This window comes from Chrysemys picta, chromosome 23 (genome assembly GCF_011386835.1).
Source record: "Chrysemys picta bellii isolate R12L10 chromosome 23, ASM1138683v2, whole genome shotgun sequence".
In the NCBI taxonomy this organism is placed as follows: domain Eukaryota; kingdom Metazoa; phylum Chordata; order Testudines; family Emydidae; genus Chrysemys; species Chrysemys picta.
The window spans coordinates 17,076,709-17,094,311 of record NC_088813.1 but is presented as its reverse complement, the minus strand read 5'-3'; the positions used below and the strand labels follow the sequence as shown (position 1 = coordinate 17,094,311).

General features: G+C 50.7%; 1 protein-coding gene across 2 annotated transcripts in view; it reads right to left on the bottom strand.

Moving 5' to 3' along the window:
- Positions 1–541: 541 nt before the first annotated feature.
- Positions 542–17,603, bottom strand: part of LOC101946412 (protein argonaute-1) — a 46,242-nt gene continuing 29,180 nt past the window's right edge. For both annotated transcript variants that reach the window (XM_008167118.4, XM_065576838.1), the window contains exons 12-19: positions 17,289–17,473; positions 16,203–16,362; positions 14,648–14,738; positions 10,012–10,206; positions 8,635–8,769; positions 7,320–7,421; positions 5,543–5,742; positions 542–4,600 (exon numbers count right to left, since the gene is read on the bottom strand). In XM_008167118.4, the coding sequence (XP_008165340.1) occupies positions 4,492–4,600; positions 5,543–5,742; positions 7,320–7,421; positions 8,635–8,769; positions 10,012–10,206; positions 14,648–14,738; positions 16,203–16,362; positions 17,289–17,473 (1,177 nt within the window). In that variant the 3' untranslated portion in view covers positions 542–4,491. The remainder of the gene's footprint in view (positions 4,601–5,542; positions 5,743–7,319; positions 7,422–8,634; positions 8,770–10,011; positions 10,207–14,647; positions 14,739–16,202; positions 16,363–17,288; positions 17,474–17,603) is intronic.

Genomic DNA, 17,603 nt, shown 5'->3' with positions numbered 1-17,603 from the left:
TTAACATCAAGTGATATTGGGATCACAAGCCAAATAATTCTGGAACAAGTTACCTTTCCAGTGATGTACACTGCTGTTTGATGTCTAATAAACTAGGAGTTCAAGTCCAACTGGAGTCAGCATTCACACAGAGAGAGGACACTTTTTATTAATAAACTTGGATTAGTTAATTAGTTAGGAAATTTTAAGAGAACTATTGGCATTGTTTTCCCTCTCATGAAATTAAAAACAGGCTGGAAACCAAGGAGACTGGGGACCCCTGGAGTATTGGATGCAATCTAAGTACAGCTAAGTAGTTTTGTTTGTACCTGAGCCCTTCTCGATTATGCTTTTACCACTTTGTAGATGTGGTTTTCCCCAGGGGGTTCTCCCTGGATTTCACTCAGAAGTGCCACCCCAACATAACATTGCTTTTATTTATTAGGTCTTCTGCCAACAGTTACAGAATCAGACACTGGGGATTGCAAAGTTAAAATTGCAAGCATAAATCAGAACCAAGGCAAAAAATCCACAGAAGCAATAAAGCAAAATATAAATACAGTGTTCTGGAACTCTTTAATTCATTTTTTTAATAAAGAGGTGGTTATGTATTTTCTTTTGGCCTAATCCAAGGATATCATTACTCTTTACCAATCTTAATTCCCCTCATACAAAAATTGATATTCAACCTTTAAAATATAAGCCATTATTTTCTTTACAAAATAAGTTGTGCTGCTGCTTGTTTTTTAATAAGTACTGTACATCAACTGTTCATATCTATTTAACAAATGGACCATACAAAGTTCAATCTAAAGTAAACACACAAACACAAGGAAAAGAAAAAAACAAAGCAAATTGAGTGTCTTGTGAACATCTATGTACAGTTCAACAATTGCTTGAATAAGGAGGTACAAAAGGGGTTAGAAATTGAACACAAAAGCACTGGAGTCCCCAACAGTTTTCTTTCACAAATATTTTGAAGTGCAAATCACAAGCGCAAGATATGTATTTCACTTTTTTATTGCTGTTCTGCTGTCTCGCTTCCCCTCCCAAAAAGAATCAACCCATTCTTCTGTTTGCACTAATTTTCCAAAAAGAAAACATTTCATTTTTGCAGTGTTCAACACTTGAGCTTATAAAGGTTCAAGCTTTTCAATACTAAGTATCAGAGCATCTCAGTCTTGCAAATATCAGAACACCCTCTCTGTCCTCCTCCAAGTTCTTTTGAGGTATGTTCTGCCCTCAGACACCCCTAGTTGTTCAGATATAAGCATAATGTAAACAAGCTCATTAAACGGCTGACAGTTAAATTGAAGTTATTCTGTCTCCCACAGAACTGCAAGCACTTGGCAATGTTTCCAGTTGTACAAGGGACGTGTGCATATTCAGAAAGTCACAGGAGCTGTTTGAGTGGCTTACATGGGATTTGTACCTAACTATAAATTGTGATATGTATATGGGTTAACACCTATCTGCCCGGGGCAGTAAAACACACAGCACCTCAACATGCAGTTACTTCTTTATACTTCAGACAACAAAAGGGTAGAAATACAGAATACTGAAGCCATGTTAAAGGTACAGTGCATAATCCAATATACATAACATGCGGGTAAACCTAACCCATTGAAACGTCTTGGAAATGGAAACATGGTTCAGAGAGCACAGCAACTACAAAACGGATTTCATTTTTTTATTGGTTTAAAATCCAACGTGCATGGGGTGAGATAAGGGCAGAACATGATCTGCAAAGTTTTCAGTGGAGCACTTCAAGAGCTATGAAGCTTTTGTGTTGTTAAAACCAGGTCCTACATCGGTGTGTCTTCATTCACAGTTCTCGATGAACAGCCACCTTACAAATGAGTGCAAATCTTAAGGTCCATTTTACATTTCAAGTCTTAGTTAAAAAATGCTACAGAGCAACAGGCTATTTCTGTAAATGCCCACACACTCGGATTCAAATGGTTAAAAATGGCATGTGCTATGCCACAGCTCCTAAAAGACATTTCAGCATTCCAGACCCAACTAAAACATTCACAAAAAATAAAACTAGAAACCAAAAACCTTTCATCTTACAACAGCAGCAAGGTACGTTCACTTGTAATGCTGGTGAATGAACTGAGTTTCAAAGAGAACCTCAACCTAAGCACAGATGTGGAGAACATGTGGAAAGACACACAACTATGTGTGACCTAAACTGAAACCCAATTTTTATCCTTAATTAGGAACGTACTACTACAAGATTGGGTGGGTTTATCCCCTCTGGGATCATCCTTTCAATTAATACCAAGTGGAGTTCTGGGAATGGAGTCGAGAGGTGCTGAGTTTGTGTCACTATGCAGGCACTTCTATAAAGGAATGTAGGCTTCTCACTTAGTGTTGATGCATTCCCTACTCTCTAACCCCCCCCAGAGAGTTGGGTATTCGACCAACCATGAACACCTCCTGCCTCTGCCCCATGCAGATGTACAGCAGTGGAGTTCAATACAAGGTGGAAAGGAGACTATGATCCAAACACTGTAGTCTTGAAAAGTACAACTGTTCTAGATTTAGGTTCTTCACACAATGTGGCACTGGTGGGCTCAAGAGTTAGTTTGCATAGCAGACTGATCTTTTAATTCTTAACCAACATGGTGCCCAATTGGAAGGGTGGGGGTTACAAATAATTTATTGTATTTAGAATAGAGCGTGATGGTCAACATGATCTAAATTGATTTTATGGACTACTAGCAAGGCAAGTTTAAATATCAGAAGGTATGAAACAAAATGTGTTTCTAGTAATGGATATTGCTAGAGTACAGTGTTTGCTAGGCTTTTAAAACTGGTTCGCTTTGGCAGTAAAATCCTAAGAGCTGCTCCCCTTGTCAGTCCAGTAACTGGATGGACAAAGCGTTCCTTCTCCTGAAGAAAATTTGTGGTGCATGCTTAAATATTAGACTGGGATAACCTGCCCATTTACTGTAATTAATGAGTAGCTACCGCAGCTTTCCATGCAGAAGGGTAATTCCATACAGCAAAATGAGTTTAAAATACTGTCAGCGTGTTACTGTTGGGGGGAGGGGGGAACCACGCTTTTTTCTTATTAGGACACAAATCAGTAGGAAATTCCCAGTGACAGTAAATTTCATTTCATTCTTCAGAATGATGAACAATCTGGCAGCATTTCAGACTTTAAAATCCCCGTGCATGAAACCAGTAACATCTGTGGTACAAAGAGCAGCAATACCTAGCAGCGGAAACTACCACGACAGTTTGAACATGCTGGAGTCAGACAGGTAGTAATTTAGAAAGCAGACAGCCCATAAAGACGTAATGGATTTACTTGACACATGGGAGATACACTAGAACACTCCAAAGGAATACCCCAAAACTGCATGGACTGCAGTTAGTAATACACTCATTGGACAGGAAATTCTATAAATCTCTGGCATGAACATACAAAGTCTCAGGAAGTGCAGTGATGTAAACTCTGACAATGTTAATGACTTGTGAATTTTGGCAACAGACTTCGTATCATATAAAAATAATGCTTAGTAAAAAAAATCCCGATGTGTCCAGCATTATAGAAATTCAGAAAAAAATACTAATCTGGAGATTTCTGTCCTCATGGGATGAATGCCCCCATTTGTCAGAAATGTAGTTTTAAATAACAAAGTAGTACACTGGGAACAAAAACGGGTCAGCAGCTATTCAACTTGTCCTATATGAAAGTGCACGTCTTTCAATGGAGTTTAACCATTGTGAGGTTGTGATCTAACACCAACTGTAACTTTATGAATATAAAATCAACTCCTTCGGATGGAAATCTGGACCACCACCAAGACAAGATTCCTATATTTTTTTCCTTACAAGATAAAAACGTTGAAATTTTGCAGCATCGTAGTAAGGCACTCACCCAAGGAAAAGTCTGTGACTGTTGCTTCAAATGGCAGCAGCTAACTAGCTTTTAACATAAGGAAGACAGATTTCATCAGTTCTGAGCTAAGTGCTAGGGTGCCTTACATTACATGGGGGGAAATGTTAGTGTTAGAATTTTTCTATAAACTAGTTTCTTTCCTTAACCCATTAAAGCATCTTGTATCCTAAAATATTAGTTTATAAATCTAGTCTTCTGTTTAAGGCTCTAAAAATCCCCCCACCCCACCCCCAAAATACCAACCAGCATCTGTTTGGCAATGGAGGACCAATTCCTTTGTTTTGCAGTCGGAAGTCGATAGTGTATTGCATTTTAAAATGAAAACCTGCTTCTTTCCGTTTTATCCCTTCTTTAAACACCTTCATTGGTTTGGTCAGGTGAAGATTTGCAAAACCAGAAAAATAATCAGTCTCTTCCCGTACTACGAAGGTGTCTGGTCTCTCTCCTTCTGCACATGGTGTTGGTCTCCTGCCTCAAGCGACGCTGCCTGCCCTGGAGTGATTCTCATTGGAACAAACAAGGTGTCTCAATGCTTCCTTTTTTGTATGGCTCCTACAAATCTGAAAGCTTTCTTGAGTGAGGTAAGAAAAGTTAGGCTTTCAAGCAAAGTACATGGTACGTAAAGTGTCCTGATGAACCTGCACAGCCTTTGCCAGCGCCTGCGGGTCTCTGCCGTTGCTCTGTCCAGATATATGGCTGCCCTCTCCGCTGAAAGGGCAAAACACACAATTGGATCATTTAGCGTGTGCACTGTGGGAGCGTCGAGAGCCCGTCAAGGATCAGGGCCCAGTGTGCTAGGTGCTATAGGCCCCTAAGGAAGAGAAAGCCCTCCTTGTCCTAGAGGGCTCAGAGTGTCAGTAAGTGACCAGAGTCGGCAGCTATAGCGAGCGGTGGGCTGGGGAGCACAAGGTAACTCAGGCGGCTAAGATCAGCGTCAAGCGTTGGTCACAGCTCACCAGCTGCGTATCAATAGTTTAGAGAGTCCTGGATCCCCAGTCATGCATCGCCATGCAGGAGAACTAGAGATTTCCTATCCCACAGTGGAAAGGGCTGGACTCTGTCCCTGGGGTCAGGGCCCAGGAACGTGCTCTTCAGCCCATTTACACTGGGTAGAAGGGCCAAAGCGGTGAAGGAGCTAAAAGTTCTGGCTCCAGCTGGTGGAGGGATTCCCCTAGCACAGGTACCTGTCTTCTGAGAACCCCCTCAACAAGCCCCTTTGTAGGGTGTGTCAAGGGGCGGGCCCACCGCATGCAGCACGGAAGCCCCCAGGGCAGAGCAGGAAGGCTGATGTAACTCTGACAGGGCTGTCTAGATTCGGCTGGCAGCCACTCCCTCCCTCAGAGCAGCTGAGGATCAGCATGGCGCAAAGGAAGACTTAAAGCCATTTTAGCATCCCCTGTCCTGGGGCTGAGAGCTCTGTGCCCCCTAGGTCTGCTGCAGAGCAAAACCAGTACCGCCCCAGTCTACACGTGCCGAGACCCAAAGACCAGCAAGCTGCCTGTCCTAGTGCGGGCCTGAACGTATGACCGCTGCCCTCTTCTCCGGCCCCTCCCCACACTGCCTACCCTGGAGGGGTCCTCTAGAGGCCATCTGACGGCTAAGGTGGTGCCATACAGCCCGTGAGCGTCTCTGTGCAACGGCACCACTCACCTGTCATGCTCTTTGTCCACTAGGTGATAACGCGCCCTGAATGCCACCAATCTGGCATAATATGCTGGTGCTGGGATGGAGACGGAGCGGGTGCAGCGCACGTAGGTGTGGCAGAGCTGGTACGTAAGGATCTGCAGCTCATCTGCTGTAAACCGGTTGTCGTCCCAGAGGACGTAGTAATGGGAAGGTCTGCTCGTACCCTGGGAAGGAGGAGGGAGGAGGAGTTGGTGATACCGTCTGAGCGCGTCTCGTGATCAGAGCCAGAGGTGGGCGGCTGAAAGGAAGTACACGGGCCCTCCCACCCACCTGATCTACCTGGGAACCTGGCCAACAGTCTGAGCAGGAGAGACAGATCCAAGGGCTGCACTGAAAGAGGCTTTTTGCATGGGAACAGGCTGCAGAGCTGACAAACCAGCTGGGGAAACAGATGCCCCCGTATCAGCGCTCTCTTTACAGGCCTGGCAGAGCTTCTTTAGCAAGATTACACACAGACGAGAACGCGACGCAGTCTAGGCGCTGGATCAAGCCAAGAGTCGGGGCGCCTGTGTTCTATCCCCGAGACCGCCAGGGTCTGGAACAAGGCAGTTCACCCTCTGCGGCTTAAGTTCAGCCTCATCTGCAATATCTGCTTCCCTACTCATGGGCCGGAGAGTCGAGGTCTTGAGAGGCAGTGAAGTGCTTGGCGATCGCTGGGTGAACGAAGCTCAACGCGAAGCACTGACTGCAGCTGGCCAGCCCATCCCCTCCCCCCCAGAGCCAGTGCATCTGTGGCAAGTCATTGCCGTGGTGCCCAGGCTGGAATAAACTCCTGACCCTTCGCAATGGCAGCTGTAGCCTCGTGTGTTGGGCCAGTGACTCCCCCAGCTCCTCAGTAGCCAGAAGCCTCCTGTCCTCGGAGCGAGAGAAAGGAAGCCAAAAAGCCTCCCCTGTGGAAGCAGCTGTATGCACCGGCGGAGTTACTGCCGCCTGTAGCGCTCTCAGCTGCCAACGCAACATCAGACTATTCATGGCCCCTTAAAAACAGCTGCAGAGCAGACTCCCTCTGCCTCGGCAGCTGCTGGAACGGCGCTTTCCCTGCCCAGAGTCCAGGCAAGGACTGGTGTCCAGGTCCCCCCTGACAATTAGGAGCATCAGCGGGAATTCAGAGCCAGAGAACCCAGTGAGCCTGGGAAGCACAGAAACCCAGCGGAGGCGTTTTCAGCGGGGCTGGCACTTTGGGCTGACTGTTTCCCAGGACATCCTAGGAAGAGGAGAACTAGAAGCTGCAGGTTACTGCAAACCAGCCGCTACACAGTATTCTGCCCCCGTGGATAAACTGAAATCCCAAAGGCCAAGATCGACAAGCTGAGCAGTTAAGAACCGAGTACCCTTTGCTGCCCAGGACAGGTAGCCTCTATGGACAGAAATATGAAGCAAGTCTCCCCTGAGATGGGCAAGGACCTTCTCCCCTCTGCAGAAATATCCCACAGCAACCCTGCTCAGCAACTGGGGAGAGAACAGAACACCCCCCCCCCACACACACACACACTGCATCCAGTTGAAGCCACAGGGGCAGAGACCAACAGATTTCTCCCCACTGGAATCTGGCCAGGACCCTAGCGTTAATGGCCATTGCTGGGGAAAGGGAGGTTGGGATCTTTAATGAGGAGGACTAGACAAGGCAAGGAGACTGTAGCTGATCTGCTAAGGGTGCTGGGCAGCCAGCAAACAACCTCTCAGGCCCTGAGAGAAGGAAGCCCCGGATGGTGTTGCCTCGCTCGGGCTTGGGACGCGGTACCTGAATGCCTGCATGACTGCACAGGTAGAAGTCAAACTCAAACGGGTGGGTGATGTTCGTATCCACAGTTGTTCCAGCCGGGATGTTCCCGCTCTTGCCAATCTGCAGAGATTGAACCAAGACCCAAGCACTGTATCCTCTGGTTACCTGCGGCGGCACAGCCCTGGGTCTGTCCCATACACCCCGCCCCCTCCAGGTCTGTCAGATTTATACTCCCCTGAGCCCTATGCGCAAAGTTAAACAGCTTCATGCCTGGCAGGTTCCCAGTGTGACCACTCATCTCAGCGAGAGCCGGGAACCATTGCTCTCCACAAGTCCGCAACGGCAGGTTTCTGCCATAGCAGCTCCACCCCGTAGGGGCCCTTGGCACTCGCCCATCGCCCAGTTACAGAACAGGGCTCTGCAGAGCCGCTGACAGGTGGGAAATGGGAGGAAGTCAGGCCCTCTGCACAGGGAGCAGTGAGGGTGGCAGGCTTGCTAGTGCTCTCTGCACACCGGAGGACAGTGCAAGGGGTGACGAGATGGAAGCAGAGGGGGAAGAAGTGCCCCAGTGTTTGCACTTTCCTACTGCAGAAATGGACTTCCAGTGGCCAAAAATTCTAGGGGCTCCGCAGAGAGCTTCAATCGCCCCATCCCCAGGCGCCTCTGTCATGCACCCACACTCCTTCCTATGCCAAGGGCAACAAAAGCCTCCCTTTCCCATATCTTCCCTCTGACGGGCCCACTGCCAGCTTAGGTTTGGCTCCAAATGTAGGTTTCACTTAGGAACCCTACTAGCAATAGGAGGGTTACCCTGATTTGTTTAAATTAACCTCTTCCCTCTGAACCCCCCCCTCCCCCCGCATTGTTCAGAACCCCATCACTGCAGCCAGCACCAGGGAACGAGAGCCAGGAAGAGAAACGGAGGAGTCCAGCTTTTTGCATCTTGCTGCTTGCACACTGAGAACAGCAGGGATCAAACATGTTTTCACAGTCCCTCCATCTTAACCCTCGGAGCGATTTTAACCCCTCAAGTGATGAAATGCGGAAAAATATTTTCAATCTGACACTTGCTTTTTAAATAGCATCCCTAGAGACTCACCTCCGGGGAACACGGAATGCAAGTGAACTGTGCCCGGCCTCTCAAGCCAGCACAAAAGGCTTTGCCACTGGAGCCAGGGTTAGGGTTGCAGGATCTCCTGTGAGGACTGCTCCGCTGGTTAATGCTACGCTTTCCACGGAAGGTTAGGCCGGTTCCCTTCAACAGGGCTGGCGACTAATCAATCATTCCCCACCCCCAAGACTACCTCCTCACCCCCAGCCTCGCCATCCTCACCCTTTCGTTCTTATCCGCACAGAAGAGGCGGGTGTGGTGCCGTTTCTGGACAACTATGTATGTGATGCCAGGCTGATAATCCTTCTCCAGTTTGATGCAGGCGTCTCGGATTGCCAGCAGCTCATAATGAAGAATCTAGAGGAGACCATGTATAGAATGAGTGAGAACACACAGCTCTTCCCCCTCCACTGTTTGGGCAGAGCCAACACAGGGACCCCCGCCCCTTTACGTGGCAGTGCCGGCAAGACAGCAGCTAGTTTGCCAAGGGGCAGCTCCTTTACTGTAGATGATCAGCCCAGCCTCCCCGGCACCAGCCTTCTCTAACCCAAGCTTAGCACCATGCTGCCCTTACAGCCAACGGCACTGAAACAAGTAAGGAGCTCAGTGCATAGATCTCATGCACAAGGACAGAGGTTAAAAAGTCCCAGCTCATATGTTGGGATCATTTCCCCTCCTCTTGTCAGCAAACATGTAACTAGGACTGTTGGCAACTAGACAACTGCAAGTCTCATTTTTTCAAACTACTTCTCTAGACTTCTTTCCAGTGTAATTCAGCAACCATAGCAGGGAAACCAGAGCTCCCTCTTCAGCAGCTCTGCCCGCAAACGCAGGAGGCTGCCTCAGATCCCCAGTGCATTCAGTGAGATTTGTTGCCTTTAGACCAGTGTTTCTCAATGGCTGGTCTTTGGGCCAGCACCAGTCCCCGAGATCTCCCTGACACAGGTTAGGGACGCAGCAAGCTGGACCGTGGTAGCAAAAAGTGGGAGAAATGCTGCTTTAGACAAGATTTGGGGGTGGGGAGAGGTGAGAGAGGCACTGATCCCTGCCCTTCTGGCAGCTGTGACTCCTCAAGGAGGAGTGTGCGCTGCGGACACTGAAAAACAAGGAGGCACTATCAGTCTCTGGGCACTTCTCTATGCAGAGTAGGTGACAGCAGCCACGCACTCGAGCTCTTCACTTCTAGAGACCCAAGTTCAAATCTAGCCTCCGGTGACAGGCCAAAGCCAATACAATGACTTCATCCCAGCCTGTCTGTTCTGCTCTGCAAAACAATCCCGCCGCTCTGTGTCTGAGCAGAGACTGACAGATGTCCAGCACGCCAAGCGTCAGAGGCTACTCCAGTTACGATTGTGGAGAGCTGGCAGAGGTGCCCAGGCAGACCTTGCCCAGCTCTAGCCAGTGCATTCGCTCTGCCCTTCCACACAGACAAAAAGAATATTGTGCACGTAACAAAAAACTAACCCTGGGCTGTGAACTCTGAATGAGGCACGTCTGGAGCTCCTCCTCTGAGTGAGCACCAGCAAATCCACAGGGGAGCACGTGCAAGGCACCCCAGCTTAACTGCAGCGCAAGCAGCCCCGCTGACGGGTTCCTTACCTGCGGGAGCTGCCCCTCTGGAACCCCGTCCCGGTAGAAGATGATCCTGGTGGGTTTGAAGCGGGTGGACTTGTAGAACTGGATGAGCAGCTCCCTCACCATGTAGGACAGGTCCTCAATGATCTCCTGCCGAGGGCGCTGGACTCGTACCGTGGCACAGTAACGGCTCGGGTGGGCATCCATGCTGCCCACAACCTGCAGTGACAAAGCAGATGGGCCGTGGTGAGCCATTACAATGAAAAGGGAGAGGGGGAAGGACACGCCTGGCTTGTCATGCTGCTTTAGTAGGGATGCCCATGACCAAGTCCCCTTGGTCAGAGCACCATCCCCCACTCCTGGAGCTCAGGGATAGAAGGAGTGTACAGAGAACCTATATCCAAAAGGAACCACTTCCAACAACCAACAGCCATGGATCCACGATGCTGGTCCACATGTCAGTACTGGGATCTCAGATCACTGCTGCCTCCCTCCTTCCCACCATGGAGCCAAGGCTGCAAAGCATTCTTCCGAGAGACATCAAGGCTGGCTGGACTGAACACGGGACTGGGAGACAAGATAGCAAGTAGAACATGCCACTCCCAGGAAAAGAAGTTCACAGATCCTTGCTAGGCATGTGCAGGTGAAGGGTTCACTTGTTGCATTAATATAAATAAGGGAGAGGAGCAGCATGGACTGTGTGTTCCACATTGCCCTCCACAAGTGAAGTTACTGTTTTCACCCTCTTGTTCCCTGTTTAAATCAATGCAACAAAAAAACCCTCTGCAGAACCATCAAGACCTGCACATGCCTAGTCTGAGGAACTCGGGATCTTCCCGCAGTAACCATCATCTCTTCCCTGGGTAGCCTTCCTCACCCTCCCTTACTGGGCCAAACGTAAAGAGGACATATGCTGAGTCGGGTAGAGTTGCCCATTTCCATGTGCTGTAACAAACCCGCCCCCCTCTGAACGGAGGCAAGGACACTTCCCCGCTTTTGTAAAGTGCTTTGAAACCCGCCGAGAGCAGCAGCTGCACATCATGTTGTTGGGCCAGGGGACAATGATTTCCAGAGAGACAGACCCAGGCTCTCTATTGAAATGCTGCTGCTGCAGCATCAGGCTACATTCCAATCCCTGTTTAATGACCACCTGAGAGCGCTATTCTAGTTAGGTTCTTATCCCAGGCCCATCACCATTCATCTGAGCAGCAGTCTGAGCTGTCCAGGAATGAGCAAAGGAAGCATTTCTGCCCAATAACCAACTCTTAGCTGGACAAACATTTTTAAAAGGCATCTGCAGGCCCTTGGACTCTGCTAACCCTCGGCGAACGGTCCCTGATGCACCCACGCAAGCTCGGAACTACAGAGCATCTCAGAGAGCCAGCAAAATCTGCCTGCGCTACTTGCTGTTCTTCTGGTTCCTAAGGAAGTGACGTGGGTCTGAGTCACCCTTCACTTCTCCCAGTTGCTAGGCAGCAGTCCTGGCCTGGGGTTCCTGCGGGAGTGGCAGGGGATTCAGCAAGAACAGGCTCTGAAAAGGAGACCTTGAAAATGTCAGGGGCAGGAAGGCCAAGAGCAGCCGCACTCGACAGTGACGCAGCCCTGAGAACGGCGTGAGTCACTGGAGAGGAGTTTGTAACTAGAGAACAAAGCTGCCCTGGAGTCCAGGAAAGGGACGCGGGGGAGGCCGCCTCGCCAGTGATACTGGAACGATTCTCTCTCCCTATCATGAGGGAGCAACTTCCACGTCAAGACTTCTTACCCGAAGAGCTACTGACCCTCTTTCCAAAGGCTTTGAGGCTGCGGCACTTGGGTAGGGGTCAGCAGCATCCATCGGCTGGAGGTGCAACATACAGCTGGAGAAGACGCACCCGCGCTAGCTCTGATCAACCTAGCGGACTAAAAGATGCACGGCCATGGAGGCGCGAAGAGCCACCCGAGTACGTACCGATGCTGGCAGACGGGATCCTACTCAGGGTGGCTAGCCCCCATCCTGGCACTTCCCCCTTTGTGGCTCTGCTGCTCTTTTTGGCACATTAGCCCCATCAGAGCTAGCGTGGGTATGTCGCCCTGACCGGGAAATTACACTTCCAGCCTCGGGCTCAGACAGACCCGAAGGTAGCCAGTGCCAAGAGGCCACTACTGGATATAGAGGTTCATTGCTATACTATAGCATGATTTGGGATTCACGCCCCCAACCCAGCACATCCAGCTGAAACAGACTGAATCCAATTCAGGGGTCATATCCCCCGCTGTCCCCCAGGCTGGGAGGGAACTGCAAGTGCAGGAGTAGGGAATTATTTGATGGGAAAGGAGCTTGAAGGCAGGATGTGTTTTTCAGTTAAGTCAAGGGCGTCTACACCAAATGGATTGGCACCATTCTCTACACTGAATACATCCAGTGCTGTGTCCAAGTGCCTCCTCTAGCAGTCAGGAGCAGGAGCTGAGGAGTGTCAGGACTTGGGGATCTACACTCAGCTCTCCCACCAGGCTCCTTCGATGGCACTGGACAAATTTCAACCTCCCTGGACTACGTGTACTTCCTCTGGAAACCTGGATATCAAGACACTCAGGTACCCTACACACGGAACACACCTGATTCTATCCGAGAGAAATCTTTAAAATGGGCATAATAATCTACCTTGCCAGGGTATTTGATCTACTATTACTATAAACCTAGCAAAAGTGACCAGATACCATGGGCTTGTAGGATAAGGTAAGACCGTTAGAAACAACCAGACTGACTGCCATGCCCTACATCCAGAGTGATTTCTTATATTTCTTTTCTACTCTTCCATGTCCTGCCTACGAGTGCGAAGAAACGGCCAAAAGCATTTGTTGCCCTGCCTCCTCCTAATTAAGAAGGAAGGAAGACTCCCAAAGATGATTTCACATGCCAAGGAAAACCTGAGCTCTGAATCCTGGAGGGCAAAGGGTTTATGAAGAACACCCGGACATGCTCCGTGATAAAGAGCGCTGCGCGAACCCCACAGCTACCTCGGCTGGAACAAACACTGGGTGGGCATTATGTTACAATCCTGAGAAAGGGGCAAGCTGTACTGTCAGATTGTTTCATTTTCCCTTCGTACCATGCCAGCCCTGGCTGCCTCGGCTACCAGGGGTGACTAGCGTGGCAGGGAGGGTGCCTTCCTTCAGGTCTTGCTCAAGGTCAAGCCACACTCCTGGCACTTTATTAAATACCGCTGACTCCTCAGCAGGTGGTAGAAAAGAGGGCTCTGCTTCTCTTGCATAGGCCGTATCTTCCTGGCTTGCTGCGACTGAAATTCACTTCTCCTGCCGGATAAGTTAAGCCCTGCTTGTACTCGAGCAGTAGATCTGCAAGGCAAGCCCAGGGGCAAAATGAAGTGGGGCTGGTGATTCAGTAGAAGGGCGTCTCTTCCCTTTGTTAGTACAGTTAATGCACTGGGCCCTTCATGGACAACTAAGTCAACGGGACAAGCTCCCCGCCCTGAAGAGCTGATACACGGAGCGTCTCTGCCCTGCTGACATTCTGCATGGGAAAGTGGGATAGGGGGACTGCTCTGAACACGGATGGACTCATTACCCTGGATGAAAAGCCACCTTTGGACATCCCCAGAGAGCTAGTGCAGCAAGCGAGCAGGTCTCTGGAAGATCGGATCGATTCTTCCAGCCCAACCCTGGAGGGAACCGCAGAGCCCAGACTGATGTGTCACAGGGTCAGCAGGATGCACTGACCTTTAGTTCACACCCAGCTCAGGGGGGTACCGAGCCCAAACTGTTAACCAGCTGGTTGCCTGTGAAATGACTGGGGAGGTCTGGGGCCAGGGTCGGAGTCCCAAAACCACCCCGAGCAGCACTCGCCCACCCCCCTCGTTGGCAGGAGGCCAAGCACTGGCCAGGGATGATGGGACTGTGCTCCCCGCTAGCACCTAGCAGCAGCCCTGCTCCGTATCAGCATGTGGGTGAAGTGTCTTCCCTGGGGCGGTCAGTTCAGCACTGCTCACCCCAGCAGCACTCGGCACACAGGCCCCAGCTGCTGGTGGCCGTCAGAGCTCATTTGCCTCTGCCCCAGGCTGGGAGCTCAGTCAGATGGGATCCCCTGGAGCTCAGGCAGCAAGAGTCAGAGGCCCGGGGGCAGGAATGCTAGAACAACGTTGGCAGTGGCGGGGCAGGGAGAGGGCTGAAGGCCATTGAACCCAACTGTAATGCTTTTGGGTGCTATTGTTACTTCAACCCAGAGGTGCTGCCACACACCCAGCACCCCTAGTTCGAGCCCCTGAAGAGGGGCTGAGTTCTAGCCGGGCAGCGAGACCCCCCCAAGCAGCTCCATGTGCATAGCATAGCAACACCCTGGAGAATCCCACGGCCAGGTACCAAACCTTGGATTCATCCCCATGGGGCCGGGCGTGGCCAGTCACTTGCTCAGGAATTCCACACAGATCCCCCCCGGGACTCAACACATTTCAACACCGCCACCATCGAAGCTGTGACATTCACAGGGATCAGAGACAAGCCTGGCCTCTGCCTACGGGCCTAAACGATTTTAGGCAAGACGGCTCTGGCTGGACGGCACGAAGGGTCCAGCCGAAGCGCACCGCTGCGGCTTCCTGCTGATGCCAACCCTCCCCCAAGGGCACCAGCGCGGCAGCTCCAGACGCAGCGCTACTTCCCAACTTACAGCCGTTATGGAAGGCTTCTTCCCATCCCCTGCTGGTGGGTGAGTGACATCGGCACCCAGGAAGATCACTGGCTGCTGAAAGACGGCCGAGCTAATTGGAGAGAAGAGACAATGGAAAGGTTTGTAGCTATTCCAGTCAGAGTCACAGACCGCGCTGGGGTTAGTCACATTCGCAGCCACTGAGTTAGAAGGAGAGTGCAGTGAGGAAACTCCTCTCTGGCCTCCAGTCTAGGCAGGACGAATTAGTCTGAAAAGGTCTCAACCGCTGCCTTTTCCTGTGGTTTGCCCTGATCTTTGCTCATGGCATTGCAGGCTTTGTCTACCCTGGCTTGGTGCATCAGCCCCCCCAAAGTGTCACAAATCAGCCACATTTCTAAGCAGTTTGGGTTTAGAGGCATCTTCGCACCAGACCTCACTGGTGAGTGAGGGCAAATTAACAGGAAACACCGTGACATACCCAAACCAAACATTGAGGCCCCAATCCTGCAAACACTTCGGCATGTGGTTAGCTTGACACACTGGGTAAAGTTAAGCATGTGTTTCACACGTATGAAGTGACATATCTGCTTAGGTCTTTGCATAACTGGGGCTTTAGTCTGAGTCATTAATCTTCGTGACAAAGAGGAAAATACACACCCAGGATCTGCCGGGGCTGGGGATTCCTTTTCAGAACAGACCCTGTACTAACTTTCTTCACCAGCTGCACAAGCGGCCTCTGTTGCAGAGTGGGGACTCTATTCACATAGAACATGGCTTCAAAGTTCTCTCCTTTTGACTCTTACGAGATTAGACTGGTGGCCACGGCCTAGCTAGTGGCCTATGCAGCAGCACAGAGCTGTGTCTCGCAGGGGAGGACTGGGGGCAGAGCATTCTCAGGGAGGGGCTTCCCGCTTCGCAATTCATTTCCTTGTCTCAATTTGGAGCCTACATTCAGTGACCTTCAGGATACACTGCAAGACTTGTCTTTTCCCTCGGGGATAGGAAGGGAGGAGTTCGTTCTGGGGCGGGAAAGGTTTATTTTGAGGCCAGATCTGTTCCAGTGCCCTTTTGACATGGTTCGATCAGTGCTGGTAACTTGCCTAGTGACTCTAGCGATGGGGGAGGGGGAGTCTCCATGGCCATTTCTGCAGCTAACTCAGTTTCCAGGTTCATGTACAAGGCAGCACCTGGCCTGTATTTCATCCCCCCCAATCCCAGAGTCAGGACAGGGGATTTTAACAGCCGCTTGCCAAGCTCTCCTACTGGTAAGGCCAGACAGAGAGAGGCTGGCACAGCAGGCTCTGCTGGGGACCCTGGTTCGGTCCCTTGAGCCCAGCCCCAAAGGAGCAGAGCGGAAGCAGCGTGCTGGGAAACAAGAGGGAGGAAAGCCCTACATTCCTCTCCAGCAGCAGCTCCCCTCCTGACCTCTTCACCAGGGCAGAAAGGCTGCGAGAAGGTCCTCTAAGAGGGAAAGAGCCCACAGGGATAAAGGGGAAGGGAGGATGTGGAGGGTCTGGGGGGCAAGCCCATCCCACTGCGGCTGGGGGCCCAAGGCGGGCAGGGGACTAGTACGTACCGCTGGTGAGGCACGAGGATGTTGTTGATCCCGCCCAGTTTGACGTTGATTTTGAGGCAGAGGTTGGAGAGGGTTTGCGGGGAGGTTTTCACCACATTCTTGACCTGAACGCACTGCGTGGCCATCCCCAGGAGCGTGTCTCCAACACGCTTCACCTCCGCTGCCAGCAGAGAGGTAGAGTGTTAATCCCAGTTCGGAAAGAAGTACATGCGTTTACAGGGAGAGCAGGGGCCGTGAGTCAGGACTCCTGGGTTCTACTCCCAGTTCAGACAGAGAGACCTTGGGCAAGTCACTTCACCACTGCGCCTCAGTGGGCCCATCTGCAGAGCAGGGATAACTCTTCCCTACCGCAGCGTTAAGCTGAGAGACTTAATGCCTGTACAGCACCAACGCCCACAGACCCTTTAAGCCTTACCAGCGCCACACGCTCTACATGGCAGGCTTGGCACTGAGTGGGAAGACGGGACACAGATTCAAGGCTGTTCTAACAACAGCTCTCTTTACCCGTGTTCCCAGGCGGCTCTTAACAATCCCAGATGCTTTGCACCATTTCATCGCCACCTGCAGTTCAGCTGTTACTGCACTCCTGAATCCCATGCTTATTCATGGAGTCTAAGGCCAGAAGGACCCATTATGAACCTATGGTCTGACCTCCTGCATGGCACAGGCCAGAGATCCCCACCCAGTGATTTCGGCATTGAGCCCAGAACTTCTGGTGGAGCTACTGCACCTCGTTTACAAAGACATTAATTTGGGATGTAAAAACGTCAAATGAGGGAGAATCCGCATGCTCCTAAATCAGTCATCCCAATGGCTAACACGCAGACACGGCTGGGATACAAACGCTGCTGAGGGGATGTCCCAATCCCACAAGAAGCTGCTTTCATCGAAATCCTTCTCTTTTTAGCATGAAACATTTCTAACCAACATTGGCATGGATCTCCCCTCATCCTGGCTCCAGAGCACAAGATGGAATCAACAGCCTGCAAGATCAGTTCTCAAATCAGGAGCGGATGGTTTCTGGGCGGTGCAGCTGACACAAGAGACTAAAGAATTTCTATGACAGCCCTCCCCACATGGATGTACCATACACAGGTGTTTTCCCTGGCAAGATGACGATGATGAGCTGGAGCCCGGAGTAGGTGTTTTTAAGGTGTCGGAACATCGGCTCCACGCTGTCCGCACCCTGTGCGTATTTACAGAAACATGGCTGGCCTTGGATGGGCATCCCTGCATCCTTCGAAATCTTGCGCAGCTGGTCTGTGAAGTTCCTGTGCCGGGAGGGAAAGGAGAAGTCAGTTCCTGTGCACGTGTGGTTTCTCCTAAATGCGGAATACTGAGCTGGTGTGTGCAGCATGGAACAAGAAAGGCACCCATTCCATTCCCACCACTTAGCAGGAT